At 45.3% G+C, this 26,642-nt stretch overlaps 1 protein-coding gene and 1 long non-coding RNA gene across 3 annotated transcripts in view; one reads left to right on the top strand and one right to left on the bottom strand.

The window, feature by feature from the left end:
* Positions 1–26,642, top strand: part of LOC140403708 (uncharacterized) — a 364,979-nt gene that overhangs the window by 38,927 nt on the left and 299,410 nt on the right. For both annotated transcript variants that reach the window (XM_072491906.1, XM_072491971.1), the window contains exons 6-8: positions 2,584–2,695; positions 19,259–19,433; positions 26,163–26,223. In XM_072491906.1, the coding sequence (XP_072348007.1) occupies positions 2,584–2,695; positions 19,259–19,433; positions 26,163–26,223 (348 nt within the window). The remainder of the gene's footprint in view (positions 1–2,583; positions 2,696–19,258; positions 19,434–26,162; positions 26,224–26,642) is intronic.
* LOC140403857 (uncharacterized) lies at positions 14,732–20,607 on the bottom strand. The gene is made up of 3 exons (XR_011938427.1): positions 20,398–20,607; positions 19,336–19,471; positions 14,732–15,001 (listed from the first exon to the last, which is right to left on the bottom strand). It is a non-coding gene; the product is annotated as an uncharacterized lncRNA (long non-coding RNA).

The following is a 26,642-nucleotide window of genomic DNA, read 5'->3' as shown; positions in this document are numbered from 1 at the left end:
TAAACGTGCAGGTTCAGTCGGCAGTTAGGAAGGCAAATGCAATGTTAGCATTCATGTCGAGAGGGCTAGAATATAAGACCAAGGATGTATGTCTGAGGCTATATAAGGCTCTGGTCAGGCCCCATTTGGAGTATTGTGAACAGTTTTGGCCCCCACATCCAAAGAAGGATGTGCTGGCCTTGGAAAGGGGCCTGAGAAGGTTCACAAGAATGATCCCTGGAATGAAGAGCTTGTCGTATGAGGAACGGTTCAGGACTCTGATGTGGTGATGTGCATCAATGTAAATACATGTAGGCTAGCTAGACACTAGAGGGAGCACCAGAAACATCTCACACACACACACACATTCAACCAATAGATCAGTTAGATAGGACACGACCAATGGACATTCACAATACACACCGAGGTGACACGACCACAAGAGGGCATTATACCAACCCATATATAAAGGACACCACACACATGATCTGCCTCTTTCCAGTGGAGACAGTCAGTGAGTAGAGACACAGGGTTGATTCAATATTACACCCACCACGTGGATTGCAGCAACTGGTTAGTCAGTCTGGGTAGCTATAGTAGGATTAGCAGTAGTGTCGAACCTGAGTAATAGAAGTGTAAATAGTTTAATAAACGTGTTGAAGATATCTCCACGTCTGAACCTTCCTTTGTCAAGTGCACCACAAGGAAGCCACTTATGTTACACCTAGAACATAACAAATCATCTGGGTCTGTATTTGTTGGAGTTTAGAAGGATGAAGGGGGATCTTACTGAAACTTACAGGATATTGCGAGGCCTGGATAGAGTGGATGTGGAGAGGATGTTTCCACTTGTAGGAAAAACTAGAAGCAGAGGACACAATCTCAGACTGAAGGGACGATCCTTTAAAACAGAGATGAGGAGGAATTTGTTCAGCCAGAGAGTGGTGAATCTGTGGAACTCTTTGCCGCAGTAGGCTGTGGAGGCCAATTCACTGAGTGTCTTTAAGACCGAGATAGATAGGTTCTGAATCAATAAGGGGATCAGGGGTTATGGGGATAAGGCAGGAGAATGGGGATAAGAAAAATATCAGCCATGATTGAATGGTGCAGCAGACTCGATGGGCCGAGTGGCCTCATTCTGCTCCTATGTCTTAGGGTCTATTATGCAACTGCCCTGGTTTCAGCTGTATTTAATTTCAACACTAAAAATTCAATTTATAAGAATAAGTAAGCTTGGATTGTTACTTAATAGAATTCTGGTAGTAAATGCTCTGTAAAAGTATAATTAACTATAGTGGAACACGAGTAGGCTATTCCGACCCTCAATTTTAGTCTTTAATATAATTGAATTGTTAAAATATTGGAAAATCATTTGAGGGAGTTCATTTTGGTGAAAACAGGTGCTAATTGGATGCTTTGTCGATAAGAAACATGTGTGCAAAAGTGTGGATTCAGTACGAAGCTTTTGGACTAATGGAATATCATAATTTACCTGTGCCTGCAGGCACAGAAACAGACAACTTGCAGTGTTAACAATTAAGTGCTGATTCAAATCAACATTTGTGGCTACCTCGGAAGCTCTTTAGCACCTAAATATATCTGGGGAAAATTGCACCCTAAAAGATTTAACATACGTTACATTTTGCAACGTATTCAAGCTTCTTTACTAATGCAGTTAAATTACCTAATAAGCTCAAACTGATCATTTCTGCCCATGTCTACCCCACGTCTAAAGACGATTCTTCTCAATTTAGGTAAACTTGAACTAAGGCCCAGATCCTCTGATCAGGATCGGAAATCCTTTTTCCAACCCTGATCAGACAAAAAAAATGTACACTTCCCTTCTTCCGATATTCCTGAGGAATCTTTCGATGAGGATCCTTCACATCCAATGCAGTACAGCAAAGCTTATAGGGAGCACTACAGAAACCACAAACCCTTTTGATGGCACTAGCTGCTGTATTCCAGTAAGTAGAATTTAAATACCCTGAAGCTGCTCTGAAAATAGCTATGGAGAGAATGTAGGAAGGTGAGGTGAGTAGGATGCTGGGTGGGTGAGGTGAGTAAGTGGAGAGTTTTGTCAGGTTGGGTAGTCGGTGGTCAAGGGGATAGTTGGGGTAGGGGAGGGTGATCAGTGTGAATGATTGGGGGGGGGGCGACGGGGTGGGGGGGGGTGGCGGGGGGGGGGGGGGGGGGGGCGGTTGGGGGGGGGGGGGGGGGGGGCGGGGGGGGGGGGGGTGCAGTTGTATAGTTATCCAGGTGTGAGACTAGAGTTTCTTTCCCGGTCTAACATTTCTTGGGGAACAAGCCTGATAAGTCGGAACCGTCCAAAGTCACCGATTTTAACTCGAGTGTTTGAGACTTTTTCGGACGGTCTTGGGGAATGGGAATTGCCCATCGGAAGTTCAAACTTCCTGGGCAATTCTCAAGGCATGCTTACGTTGGGACTTCTGAGGCGTCCCATAGCGCATCTTGGGTTATTGGTGTGGTCTTTGACTATCTAGATACTGGAAGATCTAGGCCTAAATGTTGTCTTATTACAATATAGCAAGTTAAAATGCATTGTATTTACCTTTAAATATGTTTTCTCTTTCCATTCAATAGGAAATGCTGATTTGTGTTGGCGGGATGCTAGCACTAGTTGTTTCCTGTCTTTCACAGATAGTGGCTCCATTTTTCTTTGGCAAGGTCATTGATATGGCTACAGAATCAATGGGTATGTGAATGTTTTGCTACGTAGTAGTAAAACTTATGTTTTTGTAGAAATCCAATATTTGAATTGGCAATTAAAGAAATTACTTTAAAAGAACAGAGTTCTAGTCGCTGATAAAAATGCTACCTATGTTGAATAGTGCCTAATTGGAACACAAATGTGCTTATGTTCCATTGTTTTCAGATTAAAGTGTAACATACAAAGTTATCCACCAGATGGTGCATTGATGCTATTTTCAGAATAAATGAAACAACCAAACCATGTCCAGCATAACCAGATTTGTGATATGTGTATTTCATGGTCAAACTGTGCCCTTGATTTAAGGTATGAATGAAACAGCTTATTTGTGTGCTGCTGGTTCCTATTTACCTCAAAGTTTTGTAGCTGACCTTGGGAATGGAATATGCCAGTGCTTCTATCAAACAAAGTGGCATGAATACATAAGTGATATTTCCTGCCTGGAAGTTTGTTAGGCTTTTTAAAAAAAAACTGGACTTCATTTAACAAAGGAACTCTGTACTTAATTGACTTTTCTGTGATTGAGCCTTAAAAATTTAATTTTAAAACAATCGGCAGACTGTTTTTCCCATTGACGTTTTCAGCATCGCTTCAACATTCGGATTAGCCCTGAAAGTGATGAGAGCAATTATTTGAGTGATATATTGTCAAAGGAAGTTTATCTATCTGCTAATGCAGATGTTTCCATTTCAGTCCAGTTGTTTTCCCTGGTTCCAAGAAGCTGTTTTTTATTAAAATCTTAACAGCTAAAATCTTAGTACCTCTCTATGGTGAGGCAACTTAGTGGTATCACATCAGAAAAAAGTAGTAAACTAATTGCCAAGTGCTTAAGCTGAGACTCGAGCTTGGTTGTTTTTTTTCAGTAACCTGAGTGATATGATTTAGATTACTTGAAACTGGTTCACAATGTCTGTTTTCCCAAACATACAAACAAGGAGCAGGAGTAGGCCATTCAGTAGCCTTGAGCCTGATCTGATGGTAACCTCAAATCTGAATCCCACCTACCCACAATAACTTATCACCCCCTTGCTTATCAATAAACTATCCCCCCACCTTAAAATATTCAAAGACTCTGCTTCCATTGCTTTCTCAGGAAGAGATTTCCAAAGACTCACGACTCTGGAGAGAAAAATGTTTGCTTCATCTCCATTTTAAATGAGCGACCCTTTATTTTAAACAGTGACTCCCTAGTTCTAGGTACTCTCATAGAAGGAAACATCCTCTCCGTCAAGATCCTTCAGGATTTTGTGTTTCAATCAAGTCGCCTCTTACTTCAGTGGCTACACACCGAGCTTGTCCAACCTTTTTTAAAAAAAAACTGTCCAACCTTTTTTAAAAAAAAACTGGACTTCATTTAACAAAGGAACTCTGTACTTAATTGACTTTTCTGTGATTGAGCCTTAAAAATTTAATTTTAAAACAATAAGACAACCTCATAAGACAACCTGTCCATTCCAGATAATAGCCTGGTTTTCTTCAGTATACATATTTAAATTTATGGAGATGAGTTTAAACAATTTGGTTTGCATTTTAATTTGACAGCCACTACCATATGCTATAATGACAATGATATGTGATTGTGTTCACAGTGAAAGATTGATTATGTTAAAATAGGAATTTGTGATACCTTGCCACGGTTACAATCTCTCACTTCCATTGTTCATTTATATCTATTCCAGTATCTGATCCTTTGTTCTTGCCCAGATTGACTTAAAGATCAATTTTTCTGGAATGTCATTTCACCTTTAGCAAAAACGTAACATCTGGAACTTGCCAACTATGTCCTCCCCGTACATAACCCATTTCTCCGTCTATACCCAGATTCAGTTGTTCCTTGTGCTCCAGTGAATTGGCTTCAAAATGTTTATTTACAAATCTCTCCGCAGCCTTGCCTAGCTCTTTTTGAACCTTCTATCTTGTACTCCTTGTATATTCATTTGTCTGATTGCTTGTTGTCCTCTCACTCTACCCAGCCTACCATTATTTACTAATTGCATGCCTTTGCAACTCTTTGAAAATCACTTTTCCTTGTTACCTCTGACCCTGCCTTTAAATCAAAATGCCTCCAAACATATCTTCAGGTGCTTCCCCTGCCCCGGGTCTCTTCTATTTTCTGATCAGTCCTTACCTCGTCCTCATGTAAATGCCATTCTGAAAAATACAACAAGTTGCATTTGAAACTTTTGCAGTACGTTACAGTGCCCCAGAGATGCTGAATTTCTGAGGAGATAAATTGCTTGGCTACATTAAATAAACATAAATTATTGCCATAATCTGTCTCTATCATTCTTGTTTGCCATACCTATTTCTTGTTATGATGTAATAATGATTTTGTGACAATACTGGCATGTTAAAAATATCACCTGGGTGGTGGGTTTCCGAGGAGAAAATGGCAGACACTAACTTGGGTTCCAAACAGAGTGTGTACTTGACCACAGTCATCTTTTGTGCTTAAAAGGGACTTTTGTGTTAATGAGACCATTGTAGTTTAAGATGTACTTTGTAATCCATGTTAATCTTTAAACCTGTGTGTATTTGTTAAGATAAGGGGGGAGTAAAGGAGTATTGTATAATCCAATTTTTCATGTTTAATAATTTTTTCTTTGTTAATACAATTAGTGGTCCTGTGACTCGGTTCCTCCATGTTTTATAAAACAAAAATAAGTTAGGATATTTTGAGCCAGGGCTCCATTCTGGGACCTTCCTGTCCAGTTATAACATTAATTGGGATTGTAACACTGATCTAGGCTACATGTGACTCCAGACCCACTGCAATGTGGTTGATTCTTGAATGCCCTCTGAATGGCCGTACAAACCACTCAGTTCAAGGGAAATTAGGGATGGGCAATAGATACTGCCTCAGCCAGTGACACTCACATCACTTGAGTGATGTTACGGAGGTGGAATAAGGTGGTCTTAGTGCTGACACAAATATAAGTTTGGAAGCTCACCTTGGGTTCAATTATGACATCAAGGTTGCAAACTAACTACCTTATAATCTCAGACTGTTGCTAGGCATTGTGACCCCCATGAGGGGAATCAATTGTTGACCTCCGCTTGGGACTCGTGGAATATGAGATTCCCAGATAGACTGTAGTCGTAATAGAGCTGGGGATTCGTGTCCCTTTTATTCCAGGATTTTCAGGAGTGAAACTCCACGGTTTTGACGCCGGCGTGGAGATATAGTCACAATAATGGAGAATCCAGCCCATGATCTCTTGCAATGGTTTCCCTTCCTCCTTCTGCAAAATTGCTTCTGGTTTGGGCCCAGGCAGGACCTGTTGAGTTGAGTTCTCCCAGCAATGAGTGGTCTGGGAAAGAGTTACGGCCGTGGGCAGAATATTGTATATCGTTCAATAAGTCTCCATTTCACTACCACTGGCTTCCTCAAGTTACTAAACTAGGGATTGAAATTTGGAGTGTGGGTCGAAAACAATGGCCTCAGTCTTTCCAATATTAAAATGGAGCAATTTTCTGCTCAGCCAGTACGGGATGTCTGAAAATTTAGCAACAGTGCAGGAGTTTAGAGTAGCGGTGGTGAGGTACAGCTTCGTGTTGTCGAGGCACAAGTGACAAGTATTGCTGAGCCTTTGGATGATGTCACCAAGGGGCAGCATGTGGCTCAGAAATAGAAGCGGAGGCCCAAACCAGAAGCAATTTTGCAGAAGGGGGAAACCATTGCAAGAGATCATGGGCTGGATTCTCCATTATTGTGACTATATTTCCACGCCGGCGTCAAAACCGTGGAGTTTTACTCCGGAAAATCCTGGACTAAAGGGACACGAATCCCCAGCCCTGCAGGGGTTAGTCCCGAGGGACCCGGAGTAAATCTCGCAACTTTTGTTGTAGATACGGGCCCCCACACATCCGGGTCAGAGGCCGCGCATGCACACAGCAGCTGCGCAGTATTCCATGGCGGACTCGGACCGTGGAGGTAAACCCACAAAGGAGACCCCCAGATCGGCCGCGCGCCTGACCCTCAAACCCCGGACAATCATTCCCCGCCCGCCTATAAGGTCTCCCCGGCCTCTGATCCCTGACCAGGCAGACTGAGTGCAGCCACCATGCGAATATCCCAACTGGCTGAAGCAGGTTAGTTCCATGTCGTCAGGACTTCGGCCAGTTGGGGGCGGAGAATGTCAGAGCGGACCTCTGGCAATGGCCCCAGCAGCGCGGTGTACTCCCCGGTGATGTCGCTTTTCGGGACGCACAGAATCAGTGACCCGGCAACGGTCCCGATTTCTTGAGCGAACGTTGATTTCCCCCCCCCACCCACCCACCCACGCCGGCCACAATTTTGACGTGAGGGTGCGGAGCTTCCAGCCCCATACGTTAGTACTAGATAGATTAGAATGGAACCGGATGAGAACAGTCCCACCCTGCCAGATGACATTAGAGAGGCATTGAAGAAGGATGGTGGGTCCAATCACATTAAAGGCTGCAGAAAGAATGAGGGGAACAAGGAGGGAGAGTTTACCTTTTTCACAGTCACATTCCATTACTCATGGCTTCGATTACTTTATGACTTCAATTAAAAACTATTTTGCTACTGTAACATGGGCAGAAACCTGCAAATCATTGGCTCTGATGCTGTACCATATGAACATATGAATTAGAAGCAGAAATAGGTAATCCAATCCTGCTCCACCATTCAATAAGATCGTGGTTTATCTGATTTTGACATCAATGGCACATTCCGTTACCAACACCTGATAAGTTAGTCAAGAATCTTATCAACCTCTGCTTTAAAAATATTCATTGGCTCTATCTCCATCTCTGTCTGAGGAAGAGAGTTCCAAAGATTCATACTCCACTGAAAGAATAAATTTCTTCTCATCTCCATTTTAACGGATGACCCCTTATTTAAACTATCCCCTAGTTCTCGTCTCTTCTACAAGGGGACACCATCCTTGCAGCATCCACCCTGTTAAGCCTCCTCAAGACCGTGTATGTTTCAATAAGATTACCTCTAGATGGATATAGGCCCTCAACCTTTCCTCGAAAGATAACCCACACCTTCCCTCTTTACCCCCCCCCACTCCCAATCCCAGATATCAGTTGAGTGAACCTTCTCTGAACCTCTTCTAATGCATTTATCTCCTTTCTTAAATAAGGGGACCAAAACTGTACACAGTACTAGATGTGGTCTCACCAACTTCAGTAAAACATCCCTACTTTTATACTCCATTCCCCTTGCAAGCATTCCCGTTGCCTTCCTAATCACCTGCATACTGCTAACTAACTTTTGTGATCCATGTACCAGGATATTCAGATCCCTCTGTACCTCCGTGATCTGCAATCTCTCCGCATTTAAATAATATGCTACTTTCCTATTCTTCCTGCCAAAATGGACAAGTTCACATTTTCCCACATTCTACTCTGTCAGCCAAATCTTTGCTCTGTCATTTAACCTGCCTATGTCCCTTTTCAGAATCCTTGGGTGGAATTCTCCGATTGCCGACCGCGAAATTGCGTTCGGCAATCGGCTGGACAATTCCTTTTTGCTGAAATCGGGGGCGGCGCTGTTTTTCGGATGCTCCGCCCCCTCAAAAACGCATACTCAAGGAGGACGCCACATGCCAGAACGTCACCTGAGGCCCTTCCCTGATGCTCTGCCACAGATGGGCAGACTCCCCAATGACTTGGAGACTGCGGACTGTGTCCAGCGCCGTCACAGTCGGGGGTGGGGAGAGCCGTTCCATTGACAGGAGGGGGCTTCGGCAGGGGCTGGGGGGACTGGTGGATGGGTGGTCCGGGGTGGCGAGGGGGCAGTGTTTGGCATGCCGGGCCCAAGCGTGGCCGCTGCAGGCCGCCACCATGCGCATGCGCGGCCACGGACCTGGCCATTTTGCGTCCATATCAGCAGGTAAAGCTGGGAGCTTTACGTGGCGTGGCCGTGAGCCCCCCCCCCCCCAACCGTGCGAAGCAACGATGCGGGGGCACCGCTGACATTTTGATCGTAAGACCAGGCGCATCCTGCGGACATAGCCACAGAATCCGAGAATCCAGCCCCATGGGTCCTCCTCAAAACTTACTTTCCTAACTATCTTTGTGTTATCAGCAAAGTTAGCAAAGATGCATTTCGCCCCTTTATCCAAATGATTGATGTAAATTGTAAATATTTGAAGCACTGGGTGGCACTCCACTCATTACATCTTGCCAACCCAAACAAACCCATTATTCTTTGCCCTCTGTGTCCTGCTAGCTAACCAATCCTCTATCCCTGCTAATGTGTCACCCCCTACAGCATAAGCTCATATTTTGCTGAGTAAACTTTGATGTCGCACCTTGTCAGGTGCCTTCTGGAAATCGAAGTATAGCTCAACCAGATTCTCATTCATCCACTTGCTTGTTACTTCTTTAAAGAACTCCACTAAATTAGTCAAAGATGATTTTGCTGTCACAAAACCGTGTTCACTCTGCTTGATTGCATTGAGATTTTCTAAGTGGCCCACTATAACCTCCTTAATGATGGATTCCAGCAATTTCCCTGCGACAGATGTTAAGCTAACTGCCCTATAGTTTCCTGCATTCTGTCACCGTCCTTTCTCGATTAGAGGAATCACATTCACTATTTTGCAATCTGATGGGACCTTTCCAGTGTCGAGGGAATTTTGGAAAATTCAATCAATGCATTTACTATCTCAGAAACTATACGATCCTTGGAGGAGGAAATCAGGAGCTGGGAACATGTCAGCTTTTAGTTGTAATAAGTTTCTCAGTACCTTTACTCTGATGATTGTAATTGCTTTAAGTTCCTCCGTCCCTTTGTTAATTCCTCATTCTCTCTCTCTCGAGGACCAACACTCACTTTACTTTTTCTTTTTCTTCGAATACTTGTCGAAACGCCTATTGGCGTTTATATTTCTTGCTCGTGTTCTCTCAAATTTCTCCCTCCTTATTAATCTATTCGTCGTTCTTTACTATTAAATTTTCTATTGATTTTCTGAACTACCAATCATTTTTTGAAGAATTATATGCTTCTTTCAATTTGATGTTATCTTTGACTACCTATACTTCAGTTAGGCATGGATGGTGTGTCCTTAACATCTTTCCTTTTCACTGGAATGTATCTTTTCTGAGCATTCTGAAATATCTCCTTAAATATCTGCCACTGCATCTCTACTAACCTATCCCTTAACCTAATTTCCCAGTTCACTTTAGCCAGCTCTGTCTTCATTGCCCTTATTTTTTGTTTAAAACACTAGTCTTAGATCCGTTTCTCTCCCTCAAACTGCACATGGTATCACCTTATATAATATTTCAGCACGGTATCTTTCAACTCACCATGAGCAATAACGTAGTGATTTGCCAGTAAAGAATAGAAAATCTAAACATGTGCACATTCCTGTATGACATCTGAGGTGTGCTAATTCTGATGAAGAAAGAACTTGCAGTTTGCAGTTTTGCTTTCAGAGGCAAAGGTGCTACCACTGAGCCAAGGTTGACCTCTTCTGATTTGCAAAGCCTGTTTGAAACTCATATGTGATTAATTCATAGCCACAGTTACCCTAGCTCAGTGCATATTTCTAATTGATGTCGGCATCTCTGCCTGATTGATATGCACACCTGTTCATTCTGATTTGCTCATGCACAATTTTTTTGTGTCCCAGTTTTTCTCCCTCCAGGCTCCTAGCTGCAACTCAAAGTAAGGTTTCTTACATAATGTAAAGATATTAAATTACTGACTTCACAGTGTTGTGGTTAAACCTGGCTGCAAAATAGCTTTTTGTGCTTCAACCACTTTCATTAAGGAGGCCACTTTCATTATTTGGAGGCATCCAACCACCTATCTCAAAAGTTTCAAGCTTGCAGTTGAAGTGTCAGTTTGGCCAGTGGCAGCAGCCTCAACAGGAATAGACTGAAATGTTAATTGATTATACAGAGGTAGCGGTTGTTAGGTGTAATCTGAGACTGTTCATACTTGGATGATTACTTGTGACACTTGGTGGCCGAGAGCTGTGTTTTGTTCCTTTTGTGTGGCCTGGGCTCAGCCAGACAAATGCTGGGGATAGGTTCTTTGCAGGAGTCAATAATTGATTCGCAGTTTATTGGGCTGAACTCCGGTCCCACAGACTTGAGTGGGAAGGGACAGTCAAGAGAGAAGAGCTTCTCCCTGTTCATCTCCGAGATATAAAAGTGATTTAGTGAATTTAGTAGTCACTAGCAAAATGACAGCTTACACTAAAATCCATATCAGTTTCTCTTCAAGACTTAACACTAGTAAAGGTGACTTAATGTTTAAAGCGAGAACCAATTACTGGTTTATTCTCCTTCACCTAAGCAGTGGTCCTGATCCCATGGCTGGGATTCTCTGAGCCCGCGACGAGTTGGACAATCACCGGGGCGCGGGAAATTCCCGCCACGCTGCTCCGACTCTGGGCCGCCGATTCTCCGGCGACATGAGAATCAGCGGCAATCGCACCTGTGCGGTCGCTGTGGCGCCGTTTGGGGACCGCTGAAATAGGCCCCTGTGGCGATTCTCCGCGGGCGACGGGCCGAACACCCGCCGAGTCCTGCTGGCGTGGTTCAAACCTGGTACCACCCGATGGGAGCTCGGACCCGCGGCCGCTGTGGACGTCCTGGTGGGGGGGGGGGGCAGGGGGGGATCTGACTCCGGGGGGTGCCTCCACGTGGTCCAGGCCCGCGATGGGGGGCTTCTGATCAGCGGACGGCTACGATCTGGAGGGGGTCAACCTCCTTTAGCGTGGGCCCGCGGGTAGGCCCCCGACATGATGCTCCGCGCCAGCGTGAAGATGGCAACCACGTGCATGGGCTGGTGCGGAGACGGCCGTTGCGCACGTGTGGACCCGCGCCGGCCGTGCAGTGCAGCACTTTAGCGCAGTGCTAGCCCCCTAAAAAACAGTTAATTGCTGAGCCAGGAGGCCCGTTGGCGCTGGCGTACATACCGTGTGTCAACGGCCCATGTGCCTGCATAGTTTTTAATACCCCTTTATTTTGCTTTAACCACTTGTCTAATAAATCAGTGACCACGACACCACACAACCCTGTCATGGTAATCTCTGCAAGACGTGCCAGATCATCGACATGGATACCACTATTACACGTGAGAACACCACCCACCAGGTACGCGGTACATACTCGTGCGACTCGGCCAACGTTGTCTACCTCATACACTGCAGGAAAGGATGTCTCGAAGCGTGGTACATTGGTGAGACCATGCAGACGCTGCGACAACGAATGAACGGACATCGCACAACAATCACCAGGCAGGAATGCTCCCTTCCAGTCGGGGAACACTTCAGCAGTCAAGGGCATTCAGCCTCTGATCTCCGGGTAAGCGTTCTCCAAGGCGGCCTTCAGGACGCGCGACAACGCAGAATCGCCGAGCAGAAACTTATAGCCAAGTTCCGCACACATGAGTGCGGCCTCAACCGGGACCTGGGATTCATGTCACATTACATTCATCCCCCACCATCTGGCCTGCGAAATCCTACCAACTGTCCTGGCTTGAGACAATTCACGCCTCTTTAACCTGGGATTACCCCATCTCTGGATCTGTAAAGATTTAATCACCTGCTAATGCTCGCATTCCTAGCACTGTTTGGCATCTTTGAATTTGTCTATATATGTGTTTCTGGAACAGACCTCTTCATTCACCTGAGGAAGGAGCAGCGCTCCGAAAGCTAGTGACATCGAAACAAACCTGTTGGACTTTAACTGGTGTTGTAAGACTTCGTACTGTGCTCACCCCAGTCCAACGCCGGCACCTCCACATCATGTCTAATAAATGGGGTGGGATTCTCCGTCAGCCGATGGCGGAATCGGGAAACGCGATAGGGCGGAGATTCGGTTCTGACAACGAAATCGTGACGGGCCCTGGTTTGATGTCAAATCACAATCCTTCGTTGCCTCGACAGCGGCGTCAATGCCTTCCAGAATGCACATAGAGTAAACATCATTGGCATATCATTAGTGCGCCCGTGCCGGTATTCTCCAGGGCCTTCGTGATACTTATCTTCATGTGGGCAAATTCTCGACGATCAGGTTCACTTGTGCTTTTAAAAGATCATAACTGGCATTGTGGCTGATGAGGGAGAGAGAGGAGGTAGGACACAGAGGCGCGAATGTGGGCTGCCGGGCACACACTGGCCGGGGGGGGGATTGGTGATGGGGGAACGGGCCCTGTGGCGGGGTGACCCTACCCCACCGGATTGGGGTGGGGTCCAAGCAGGGACCGCCATTGCCTCGGCCTGCAAGGCAGCCATCTTGCTGTGCACCCCACTGACCACTCACCATTGCCCTTGGTTCTGCAGAGTGACACCAGCTGTATGGGTGTCCCCGCCCCCCCCGTCCCCCGCAGCCCCCAGTTTTCCACCTTACCACCCCCCCCCCCAACCCCGCAACCAGCCACCTTCCACTGGTAGGCCATCAGGCGGCCTACCCACGAATCGGCCACTGTAGCCCCTACTGGGGCGCCGGATGGAGGACTCGCAAAGTACCGCTGGCAAGGGCGGTGCCAGCCGACGGGAGCCTTGGCAGCAGGGACGGGCACCAGGGCCAGAGGCACCCACAGTGCTGGGCACCAACGGGGGCAAGGGTGTGGGGATGGTGGGTGGGTGGAGGACCTGTGGGAGCAAGGTCCACAACTGGGGATACCATGTAACCCCTTAGACCTGGTTAAGCACGGAGGTATACACCATGTTAACATGTTGGCCTTTCACCCCCTGCAGACAATACATACTGGAATACAACTAGCAATGGTGGCCTTCTTCCCAGTCGCCGCAGTGCTGTAACAGTGTGAGCAGGTGTTTAATGTGCCCTGCACCCGTGCCAACTTAACTGATGTGTAACTTTCTGGCCTTGTGAGCCCTGACACTGCTCAGGTGTCCCAGGTGAAGTGGTGCTGCCCTGTTTGGCCCGCTGCCCACCAGATGCGCCTGGGACAGGAGAGTTGGGGGAGAGGGGGTCTGAGGCGTTGCGGTGATCCAGCACCTCCCCTGCGAGAGTCACTGGCACAGGCCCCATCACCACCTCCCTCGAGGTGCCGGATGGCCCCCGGGCTACTCCATGGGACGGGGGTTCGAGTGGTGCTATCCCTGAGGTACCCCCCACCGGCGCTGCCAGTCCTAGAAGCCTGTTCTCATCTCGGCAAGGGTCTGTATGCTCAGGGCCATGGTGCACCGGGAGTGGACCACCTCCATCTGGGACTTTGCCATATCACGCTGTGACAGTACCTCCACCTGGGTCTGTGCCATGTCAGCCAGTGACTGTACCACCTCCCTCTGGGACTTGGCCACCCCCTTCTGCATCTGCGCCACATCGGCCAGTGTCTGGGCAATGCCGTCGACGCTTTCAGCCATGGCCTGCTGTGACCGGGCCATGTTCAGGAGCGCCGCAGCAATGTCCAGGTTACTCTGGCACATGGCTGCCTGGAGAGAGCTGCCCTGTCCTGGGCCTCGGCCAGCGCCTGCACAGATTGTCCCAGGCCTTTGACATGCTGATCCACAGCCCCCCACCCCACCCACCCTCAAGGCCTCCACCCATGCGGTGTTGACTTGAGTGGTACGCATGGTCAGCACCACCTCCTGCTCCTACACGTGGTTGGATGCCTGCAAGTGCTGGAAGCTCGCCGACAACCCCTCTTGTAGACCCTGGCTCTGTGACTATATCTCCGCTATAGATGGGACTGATAAACCCAAAACCCGTCTGGACGGCAGCTACTCTCTGGGGACGGCCCTCCGAACGTCCGTCCCCTCAAGAGTTCCTACCTCCACCTGATGGACGAGAGCAGCTGAGTGGTGTGCAACAGATAGTGTTTCATGAGCATCTTCACTAAAGTGCCCAACCGAAGGGCGGTATGTGGCGCAGTGGATAGCACTGGGACTGCGGTGCTGAGGACCCGGGTTCAAATCCCGGCCCTGTGTCACTGTCCGTGTGGAGTCTGCACACTCTCCCCATGTCTGCGTGGGTTTTACCCGCACAACCCTAAGATGTGCAGGTTAGGTGGATTAGCCACGCTAAATTGCTACTTAATTAGAAAAAAATATATCTATTGGGTACTCTAAATTTTTTAAAATTTTTTTAAAGTGCCCAACCGAGGCAAGTGTCTCCGGGATGGAGGAGGATGTTGGAGACAGCTGTGACGGGAAATCAGTGTCCACGTCCGAATCGAGCTTCGGGGTGTCCTGGGTTTCAGACATCTGTCTCAACTCCGTGTTGGTGTCGTCCTCGCTGCTCGGTACACCGGGGGGTGGGGAGGTTTCTGGCTGTGGCCGTGGCTGTGGGGGTTGGAGGAAACCAGAAGGATCTGCTCCACCTCCAGCAGCTCTAGCAAGACACAAGACAAAATACATGATTAGACCGCAGGCCAGGGGGGAGGGGGAGTGAGGATGGTGAGGGTAGTGTTGGGGGAAAGGGGGTGGTGGGGGTGTTGATGCACAGGAAACCACAACTTCCTCGCCTGCGGCCGATTTCCACCCCAGTGACATCCCTTCCTTCAGGCCCGCCAACCATGCCTTCGGCCCGCTGCTCTGCCACGTTGAGGGGCAGCAGGCCCTGCAGTCGCCTCCAGTGTTCTCCCAGTCCCGGCAGTTATAGGCCGCCTTCTCCTGGTCGGGGTGGGGAATAGAAAATGCACAGTGTTCGACAATCCGACGCATGCAGCCCAGTGGGTGGGTAGCCGGTGGCTTCAGTGGCCAGGGCACCCTGCCATGTCGGCTGGTATGGGTGCCTGAATGTGGTGCAGGGTGGACGCGGCCAAAACATATATACATGGTTTTCGGGGCCCCTCCCACAATGCTCACATAACGTCCTCCACTCCCTCAAAGACTCGGCTCATCCTTGCCCTCGTGAGGTGCACCCTATACACGACCTACAGCTGTACCAACCCAACCTCGCACATGAGATTGAGACGTTCGCCCTCCGGAGCACTTTGCACCACAAACTGTCTTCCATAACCTCCCCAACTCTTCCTCCCATTTGGCTTTAATCCCCTCCATGGACACCCCGTCCTCCCCCCAAGTCCTCCCGTAGGTCACCGACACCACCCCATTCTCCATTCCCCCTGTCGTCAATACTTCTTCCAAGAATGAGGGGATCGGTGCTATCGGGAAGCTCTGAATCTCCTTCCCAGCAAAGTCTTGGAGCTGCAACCCAAACCCTTCCCCTTGCCCCAATCCATACTTCTCCCCAACTCTTGAAACCTCGCAAAACATCCCCCTAGGAACAGGTCTTTAATACTCTAATCCCACCCTCCCATCTCCGAAACCTCCAATGTAGCCTTCCCAGCTCAAACCTGTGATTTCCCCCCCTGATGGGCATCTCCCCTGACCCAGAACATAGCTTCAAGTGTTGCTTCAACTGCCTCCAATCTTCAGTGTTGCCACCACCATCGAACTCCCAGAGTACTTACCTGGGGCTGTTGGGAGTGACGCCATTGCCAGGGCCCTCAACCCTGACCCCGGACACCGACCCTCCTCCTCCATTCTAAACACTGGGGCTCTTTCTCTCTCTCTCTCTCTCTCTCTCTCTCTCTCTCTCTCTCTCTCTCTCTCTCTCTCTTTCTCTCTTTCTCTCTTTCTCTCTTTCTCTCTTTCTCTCTTTCTCTCTTTCTCTCTCCCTCTCTCTCCCTCTCCCTCTTTCCCCCCCACCCCCCAAAAAAATGCTTTCAGCAAAAAGACCAGCAGGCACTAAAATAGAAACAGAAATCGTGGCAACAAATTCATTTTAATCGCCTTCACCCAAGCTGCCAATGACGAGAGGGAGGTTGTCCCACCTTGCCAAGTCCGCTTCCATCACATTCATTCATCATACAGTCAAGCTCTCAGGCCTGGCTTTGCACAGAGTCATGGAGACTCCACAGTGTATCCAAAAAGGTAGATGGACCACCATCTGCGAAGTTCCACCCCCAGATCTGGCAGAAAGTATTTTTGCAGGTCAGGGGAAACGTGACTTCCACATGTGTGAATCCCGAACTCAGCAGAGCCATTTTAACCCAGTGCTGAGACCACACAGGCCCCATTTTCACTGCAGAAAGGGTCTTTAATCCATATTGCATGAGTTACGAATTTTTAGAATTGATCTAAATGCCCCTGAGAGGTAGAGCTGTTGTAGTATTTAAATTGCCACCCCTTTAAATATATGAATTAAAAACCTCTCTCGACAATCCTGTTTGCGTACACTGAGGGAGAATTCAGAATATCCAATTCACCTAACAAGCAGGAATTGTGGGAAGAAACCGGAGCACCCGGACGAAACCCATGCAGGCACGGGGAGAATGTGCAGACTCCACATAGACAGTGACCCAACCTCGGTCCCTGGTGCTATAAAGTAACAGTGCTAACCACTGTGCTACCGTGCCGCCCATATAACCCCAAGTGCTATTGTTGTATCATTGTTGATTCTTGGCTGCTTTCCACAACCTACAATTTTCACAGTGGGTGGGGTGGGGAGGGCGCATGTTGGTTGTAACTTCACTGTTTGATTGACCGTACAAAGGGCCTATTAAAGGGTTAGTTGTCTTTGATGTGCGATTATGAATACACGTCTGTTTGTTTTGGTTACACATTAAGACATGAATGAATTTAAATGTATTGAATGGGTTTTCAGAAATGTCATTTTTTTTAATGTAGTGAGCTATATAATAGATATATAGAACTTTGTCATCTCAGCATGGGCCCTGAAGTCTGCCTATTGTGGGGACTGGATGATTTGGTACGGGGAGGTATAATGGCAAAAGGGAGTAGGTGGGGGTCATGAGTTGGCACTAAGGGGCCATAGGTTGATATGGTGGGCATGAGGAGCTCATGGAGATGGGTGGGTGCAAGATTGGCATGTATTGGCCTGGGTGAGGGCTAGAGGGCCTAATGTTCAATAAAACAACTGGGAGGATGTCTCAGAAAACCGAGGGCAGACTCTGGGTCTGTACTCGTTGGAGTTTAGAAGGATGAAGGGGGATCTTATTGAAACTTGCAGGATACTGCGAGGCCTGTATAGAGTGGACGTGGAGAGGATGTTTCCACTTGTAGGAAAAACGAGAAGCAGAGGACACAATCTCAGACTGAAGGGACGATCCTTTTAAACCGAGATAAGGAGGAATTTCTTCAGCAAGCGGGTGGTGAATCTGTGGAACTCTTTGCCACAGAAGGCTGTGGAGGCCAAATCACTGAGTGTCTTTTAAGACAGAGATAGATAGATGGGTTCTTAATCAATAAGGGGATCAGGGGTTATGGGGATAAGGCAGGAGAATGGGGATAAGAAAAATATCAGCCATGATTGAATGGCGGGGCAGACTTGATGGGCCGAGTGGCCTAATTCTGCTCCTATGTCTTATGATCTTTTAAACCAGCCTCCTTGGTATTTGGCAGCTCCTCTGGCTGCTTCGGATTTGCCTCCAAGGTGGGCGGGCCCAACTCCATTCCACATCCAACCCACCTCTCCCCAGGTCGAATATCCGGCTATTTTGGGAGGTTTTCCCAAGGTGGATCGGGTGAGCCAGGAAATGTCCCGACTCCCACTACCTGAGTTGGAAGCAAAAATTCAGGCCTTGGTCTTAGAAAAGAAATAATTGAAACTGTGGAGTCTAAAACTGTGAGCAATAAATCATTCTTGGTGATTTTTTAAAAATGTTGTACTTTTCCTTTTATTCTCTCTTTCCCCTTTTTTAAAAAAATAAATAAATTTACCGAGTATCCAATTCATTTTTTCCAATTAAGGGTCAATTTAGTGTGGCCAATCCACCTACTGCACATCTTTGGGTTGTGGGGGCGAAACCCATGCAAACTCCACACGGATAGTGACCCAGAGCCGGGATCGAACCTGGCACCTTGGTGCCGTGTGGCAGCAATGCTAACCACTGCGCCACTGTGCTGCCCTTTCTTTTCCCTCTCTTGATGATACAATCTTTCTTTCCCTCTCTGTTTCTCTTGCAAAACCTGATTTGAGTTTCTTTCTCTGTTGTTCCCATTTCTTCCTCAAACCTTAAATCCCATTAGTTGAGGAGAAGGACTCTTGGTCGCAGCCCCATGGTGCTTACTGCATTGTTTCAGTTTGCACTTTCAGCAAATTGCAGCACAACAATTTCTGGTCCGAAGGATGAGTGGAAAAAGCCACAAGGTGCCCCTCTGGCAAAATCTGGGCCAATATTTCTTTTTGACCTAATTAAAAATTCAGTCCGCACTGGGAAAGCTTTGGGATTGCCCAGGACAACTGAAAGTAGATGTGAAACTATGTGATGTAAATTTAAAATATGCTGCAGGGGATATTTTAAAATATGCTGCAGAGGATCTATCCTGACTAGATTTGAGATGTTGCTATTGTGGATACATGTGTATTTTGGCATTATGCATTAAAGCTTTATCGTTGTAGGTGCAGCAATGGCTGCCCCGACAGCAACATTGGTGGTTACCGCCGCTCCATGTTCTCCACCCATTCCCACACTCTTTGTCTGTGTAATAAATGAGAACTAAAAATATGCCTTAGAAAAACATTAGCAAAAGAAAAGTCTTGTCAAAGCTGTGCAATATTTAGTTCTATGAAGTCAAACTAATAGACTGTTTTTAAAAATATTGTTTTTTTTTCTCTTAGAGGATCTTGACAGAATGATTCTTATCCTCTTTGGCATTTATGTCGGTGGTGCTGCTTGTTCATTTATCCGTGCCTACCTTTTTGTTCTCGCGGGACATAGGCTGGTGGCCAGACTGCGTAAAAGGCTTTTTGGTAGCATTCTAAAGCAAGAAATCGCATTCTTCGATGAGAACAGGTTGGTGCCATGGACTTGCCGTATGATGAATCGTGTAACTGTGATAAAACAAAGAGGGTCACTGTGTGAAGTTTGCACATTCTCCCTATATCTGCATGGGTCTCACCCCCAAAACCCAAAGATGTGCAGGGTAGATGGATTGGCCACACTAATTTGCCCCTTAATTGGAATTTTTAAAAAAAGTTTTATAAAACGCATCCGTCCAGTCATGAACCTGTAAGAATCCAATCAACAAATAAAACTTTCAGCTGATTATATTGAAAAAATTGCCTTTAACTTTAGGATATTGACAATTGAGGGAGTAGTAATAGTTTCACATTTATCTCTAGTTTTATTCCTGTTATATTATGTAAAACTGCACTACAGAACTTTACAGAAGATGGACATCCGTAGGGCTGCACTGAACTGTGAATCCATGCCTGAATTTTGCGGTGGTTAACTGTCAGCATTTTCTGTCATTACTCCACTGAAACTGAAATCCACTTCAGGATTTCAGTCATGTGCAGAGCGATGTGGAAGCCAGACATTGCTGTCAGTGAGTCTAGACTCCTCCATGAGATGTGCAGTAGAGGTACCTATGGACCTCATTGCAATCATGAATGGATTGCCACTCCAGTCTCACTGTAAAAATGCTAGAAGAAGTTGCACCTTGTTGAATGAGATGCCACTGGCTTTTTAACAGTGGATTAATTTTGTAATTATTCCTAAACAAACAACCTTACTGGCCCACAAAAGTTAACTTTATATTTGTGGGTTGTCTAATTTCCCCATTGCGATGAAAATTTTCAATTTAAATTTTTTTTTTAACAAAAGTCTTAAGTTTACTTTAGCTTCTATATGTCATAGATTTATTTTGCTGTCTAAAAATTTAAATCAAAAATGAAATTTAAATTTAAATTTTACGTCCTTTTCATTTCCTGGTTTGTTGCGTGTGTGAGCATTTATAATGTTTTCGGTTGCCTACCTGCTTGCGGGCATCACTTCTGCTGCACAAGACATTTCCTTGATTTTGACGCCAGACTTAAACTGCCATGGGGAAAGGTGAAATTCCTGCCACAGAGATTGCTAGATCTTTGTAGGTAGTTTTCTCCAAGGTTAGCGGCGAGTGCCCTTCCTTTGCCAATGACTACAAAATCCAGACATGAGCTGCAAAGTAGAACAACAAAATGTAACAGGAGTGACCAAACTGCAGAACACAATATAGCGAAAGCCAGACAGGCTTCCTGTGAAAGGCGAATTTCAAAACTAGGATTGTTACAGACGCAATCCCAGCCATCACCTTTTTAAAGAGTGCAAAACAGCTGGTTTCTGATGACTATTTACTTAAAATGCTCAGCTGCAGTTTGTGGCACACTTTGAGCCATAGTTTATTAACTGATTACATGGAGGAGCATGTAGACTAAGACAATCTTTGTAATTAAAATGATTGATGAGGAACAAAGGAATGATTCCTGACACAAATTACAAGCTTAACCTATTTAAATTATAATGAATGACAAGACAGTCATACCTCACTTGACCAAGCTCGATGTTTTCGGAATGAGGCAAAAAACAATTGTTAAAACATTGCCGACATGGTAGAGCCCCCAAAATACACAAACTTTAGAGCTCATTATTGCTTTTAAATTACTAGCCATCTTTCTAATTTATTTTTTTTCTAATAAAATGAACCAGATGTGAAACTAAAATTAAGTTAGTCACACTAGTAGTGAGTTGAGGCTCTCTGGAAAAAGTTGGAATTTTCTGAGTGATCTGATCAGAGATGTTATTGTTTCAAAAACAATCCATTTTATATTTTGAGATCAAAAGATGAGCGTTTTTGCTTTCTCTAAAATTGTGTTCTAAGTGTTGTACTGTACTATTTTTTTCCCTCTACGTTGTGTTATAACATAGAACATACAGTGCAGAAGGAGGCCATTTGGCCCATCGAGTCTGCACCGACCCACTTAAACCCTAATTTCCACCCTATCCCCGTAACCCAATGACCCCTCCTAACCTTTTTGGTCACTAAGGGCAATTTATCGTGGCCAATCCACCTAACCTGCATGTCTTTGGACTGTGGGAGGAAACCGGAGCACCCGGAGGAAACCCACGCAGACATGGGGAGAACGTGCAGACTCCGCACAGACGGTGACCCAGCGGGGAATCGAACCTGGGACCCTGGCACTGTGAAGGCACAGTGCTATCATGCTGCCCAACTAAACTGTACGGTTATGTGACTGTCGAAATGAGAGGAATGAAACCGTTGTGGTAGTGAACAATTTACAGCTGTAATTATTTGGTCAATGATGGTTCGAAACAGGGTTTGCTTTTCTGGGTGCAAAAGAGGATTTACTTGATGAAAATTTATAGATTTGAAGGAGTATAGTTGAGAAAATGTTTCAAAGCAAAAACAAAACGTGTACATTAATTGCCAGATTTAAGGAAATAAAGACAAATGCATTATGGAATAACCATATGTCTTTGTCATAATAGTCCTGGGCACTTTTTGAAATACTTAAAATATCAAATTTGTTTTAAAAAACTGGGTATTTTAAATTTGTTTGCAAGTTAAAACTGAAAAACATCTACCTGTTTTTACTTATAAACCAGAAGGACATTGAAGGAAAGATAAAGGCCTCTTTTATGTTTGGATCCTTTTAATTATTAACCAATTAATTTTGATAAGGTGGCATGTTTTATGTCACGAGTGAAGAGAAGTGCTATGTTTGACAGCAACTTTGAGCCTGCAGATCCATTTCCAGTGAAGATCTAATCCAGATGTCTGAGCTTTAACACATATCTTTCAATAGTACTTTGTTTTGTCATTGATGACCAACTGAGCACAGTATATGCCTAATGTAGCAGCCATTTATCTTTCTTAAGCCCTGTCAAGCTTGGCTATCTTCAATCTTCCTCCACATGGTATCTGATGTAGCGCATATTTAAAATATGAAGAAAATGCCAGTAAAAGCACTTCAAAAGCAGCCAGCACAGAAGTGGGATTTTGTAGCAAAAGTTAAACAATGAATGACAGCCTCAAAGTAAAAAAAACACATAAACAACTCACAAAATGGAAAAGCTCTTTGTATTTGCAAGTCTTTTCTCATTCTGCCTTTTTCAGTTACAGTCAATAATCTTAATAGTTATGACTGAAGTAATCTTGGTTAAGCACAGGTGTGGATATGTGCCCGGAGCCTCTGTCAATGTTGTTCTGTAAATAATGCTGAGGGCTTCCTACGTTCACTCCCTTTTGGTGTAGCAGCTCGTCTCTGAGTGCCGAATGTGTGCTTTAGCTGGAATCATGAGTGTGAAGCTACAGCTGTCACTTTGTAAAATCGGAAGCAGAATGGTACATGTGCGTTTTATACTTGGTATGTTTTTATGTTTGGTTGCATCTAGTTGACTATCAATGATTGTAAATTTACATTCTAAAGATTTAGTACATAGTATTTTAGACAGTGACAAATAACTTGGCTGGGATTAGTAGGGAAGTCCTGAAACAAACTTCAAGGGTATCATTAAACCTACGAACATACAAAATAGGACCAGATGTAGGCCATTCAGCCCCTTGAGCCTGTCCTGTCATTCATTAGGATCATGACTGACCTGTTTGTGTTTCTAATTCTACATTCCTACCTGCTCCCGATTCTACATTCCTACCCGCTCCCGATAACCTTTGATTCCCTTGCCTAACGAGAATCTTATCCACCTCCACCTTAAAAAGCAGAACTGCAATAATGTGGAAATGTGTACAATCATCAGAATATGTTAGCTGTTTCATTGCTTTTACAGTATCTGTGTGAAGCTGCATGAAACCAAATTGATTTTGTTAATACTTTCCTTTGATAGAATTATCCACTTTTCATTGTGTTGCCTTGTTTTTTTCTGTAATTTTTTTTTAGAAGTGCAATATTTTTCTTCTTGTTTTGAGGATTGAGTTACCATATGAATTTAAAATCTCAGAAATAATACATAATTTATTTTTTTTTGTTAATAAATTTAGAGTACCCAATTCATTTGTTCCAATTAAAGGACAATTTAGCGTAGCCGACCCACCTACCGTGCACATCTTTGGGTTGTGGGGGCAAAACCCACACAAACACGCAGAGAACGTGCAAACTCTACACGGGCAGTGACCCAGAGCCGGGATCGAACCTGGAATCTCGCCGCCGTGAGGCAGCAGTGCTAACCACTGTGCCACCGTGCAGCCCAAAAATAATACATAATTTCAATTCCAAGAATAATTTCAATTAAGTGTACTCTTTATCCCAAGTTTCATTCTATTAAACGCTGGAAATCTGACTTTAAAAATTTCTTCCGGATGGTCTATCAAAGGAATTTGTTTAAATAGTTGAAAAGCTTATTTGATGGTAGGTTTACGAATCCTAGATGCTGATTCCAGCCAGGTTTCCTGTGTGTGGTATATGCAGTGAAGGTATTGAGCTCCTGAGAGCCAGAATGATAGAAACTCTGAAGACCAGAGAAAATACACATTACACTTAGAACATAGAACATAGAACAATACAGCGCAGTACAGGCCCTTCGGCCCACGATGTTGCACCGAAACAAAAGCCATCTAACCTACACTATGCCATTATCATCCATATGTTTATCCAATAAACGTTTAAATGCCCTCAATGTTGGCGAGTTCACTACTGTAGCAGGTAGGGCATTCCACGGCCTCACTACTCTTTGCGTAAAGAACCTACCTCTGACCTCTGTCCTATATCTATTACCCCTCAGTTTAAAGCTATGTCCCCTCGTGCCAGCCATATCCATCCGCGGGAGAAGGCTCTCACTGTCCACCCTATCTAACCCCCTGATCATTTTGTATGCCTCTATTAAGTCTCCTCTTAACCTTCTTCTCTCCAACGAAAACAACCTCAAGTCCATCAGCCTTTCCTCATAAGATTTTCCCTCCATACCAGGCAACATCCTGGTAAATCTCCTCTGCACCCGCTCCAAAGCCTCCACGTCCTTCCTATAATGCGGTGACCAGAACTGTACGCAATACTCCAAATGCGGCCGTACCAGAGTTCTGTACAGCTGCAACATGACCTCCCGAATCCGGAACTCAATCCCTCTACCAATAAAGGCCAACACTCCATAGGCCTTCTTCACAACCCTATCAACCTGGGTGGCAACTTTCAGGGATCTATGTACATGGACACCTAGATGCCTCTGCTCATCCACACTTTCAAGAACTTTACCATTAGCCAAATATTCCGCATTCCTGTTATTCCTTCCAAAGTGAATCACCTCACACTTCTCTACATTAAACTCCATTTGCCACCTCTCAGCCCAGCTCTGCAGCTTATCTATATCCCTCTGTAACCTGCTACATCCTTCCACACTATCGACAACACCACCGACTTTAGTATCGTCTGCAAATTTACTCACCCACCCTTCTGCGCCTTCCTCTAGGTCATTGATAAAAATGACAAACAGCAACGGCCCCAGAACAGATCCTTGTGGTACTCCACTTGTGACTGTACTCCATTCTGAACATTTCCCATCAACCACCACCCTCTGTCTTCTTTCAGCTAGCCAATTTCTGATCCACATCTCTAAATCACCCTCAATCCCCAGCCTCCGTATTTTTTGCAATAGCCTACCGTGGGGAACCTTATCAAACGCTTTGCTGAAATCCATATACACCACATCAACTGCTCTACCCTCGTCTACCTGTTCAGTCACCTTCTCAAAGAACTCAATAAGGTTTGTGAGGCATGACCTACCCTTCACAAAGCCATGCTGACTATCCCTGATCATATTATTCCTATCTAGATGATTATAAATCTTGTCTCTTATAATCCCCTCCAAGACTTTACCCACTACAGACGTGAGGCTCACCGGTCTATAGTTGCCGGGGTTGTCTCTGCTCCCCTTTTTGAACAAAGGGACCACATTTGCTGTCCTCCAGTCCTCTGGCACCATTCCTGTAGCCAATGATGACATAAAAATCAAAGCCAAAGGTCCAGCAATCTCTTCCCTGGCCTCCCATAGAATCCTAGGATAAATCCCATCAGGTCCCGGGGACTTATCTATTTTCAGCCTGTCCAGAATTGCCAACACCTCTTCCCTACGTACCTCAATGCCATCTATTCTATTAGCCTGGGGCTCAGCATTCTCCTCCACAACATTATCTTTTTCCTGAGTGAATACTGACGAAAAATATTCATTTAGTATCTCGCCTATCTCTTCAGACTCCACACACAATTTCCCATCCCTGTCCTTGACTGGTCCTACACTTGAGCTCTTGAAATGGCAAAAACCTAAGTACAGGGTGACAGACTTGAATATATAGCATGAGGGAAACACTAAGAGTGAAGAGAAGATATATCCTTCACTTTTAATATTTACCCTGATTATTTTACTTAATTAAATGTTAAGTAATATAGTCCCAATATATGCCACTTTTAGACTTGGAGCAAAAAGTAGGTCTTTCTGAAATGTGGAACTGCAAAGTTCTGGCATGACGTTTTTGGACCAGGATGTAGTCCGCAGATCATAAACAAAATTTGTACCTAGGAAATTAACATTTTTCTATGATTTTGTAATTTACTTTACTTATTAATTTTTTGCGCAAATGCTTATATTTGGGAACTATAGCTGGTGTTTGCAGCCTATTGAAATTACTTTTTTAAGGGCATCTTTATTAACATGCAAGTAAACTTCATAACATCTTCAGATTTTGGTCAATTGATTCATATTTTTAACCTCTAATTCAATTTCCTTCTTTAACAGAACTGGCGAATTAACAAATCGCTTGTCATCTGATACTCAGATCATTCAGAATACTTTAACGGTAGGTATTTTAAAAAAAAATTATTTTATTACAAATATGTATCAAAACAGGTTACAGCGAATAAACACCCCGGGAAACATACCTCCCAACAATCAACTATACAGTCTGTACAGACTTTTCCCCTATTTCAGCCCCCCCTCCCCCGAGATGAACAGCCCCTCAAACACGGTCACAGACATTCCCCACCTTTCCTCAAAACCCCCTGAAGAGCCCCTTAACTCATCCTTTATCTTCTCTAATCACAGGAAGTCGTGCAGACCACCCAACCAAGCCGCTAACCCCGGTGGCGATGCCGACTACCACTCCAGCAAAATGCACCGTCGTGCACTCCGAGGCAAAGGCCAAGACATCGGCCTTCCTCCTCTCCTTGAACTCCGGCTTTTCTGAAACCCCAAATATCACCACCAAAGGGCCTGGGT

Source organism: Scyliorhinus torazame, chromosome 1, assembly GCF_047496885.1.
Source record: "Scyliorhinus torazame isolate Kashiwa2021f chromosome 1, sScyTor2.1, whole genome shotgun sequence".
NCBI classification, from domain to species: domain Eukaryota; kingdom Metazoa; phylum Chordata; class Chondrichthyes; order Carcharhiniformes; family Scyliorhinidae; genus Scyliorhinus; species Scyliorhinus torazame.
Note: the sequence above shows the minus strand (reverse complement) of the source record. Positions and strands in the feature narration are given on the sequence as shown.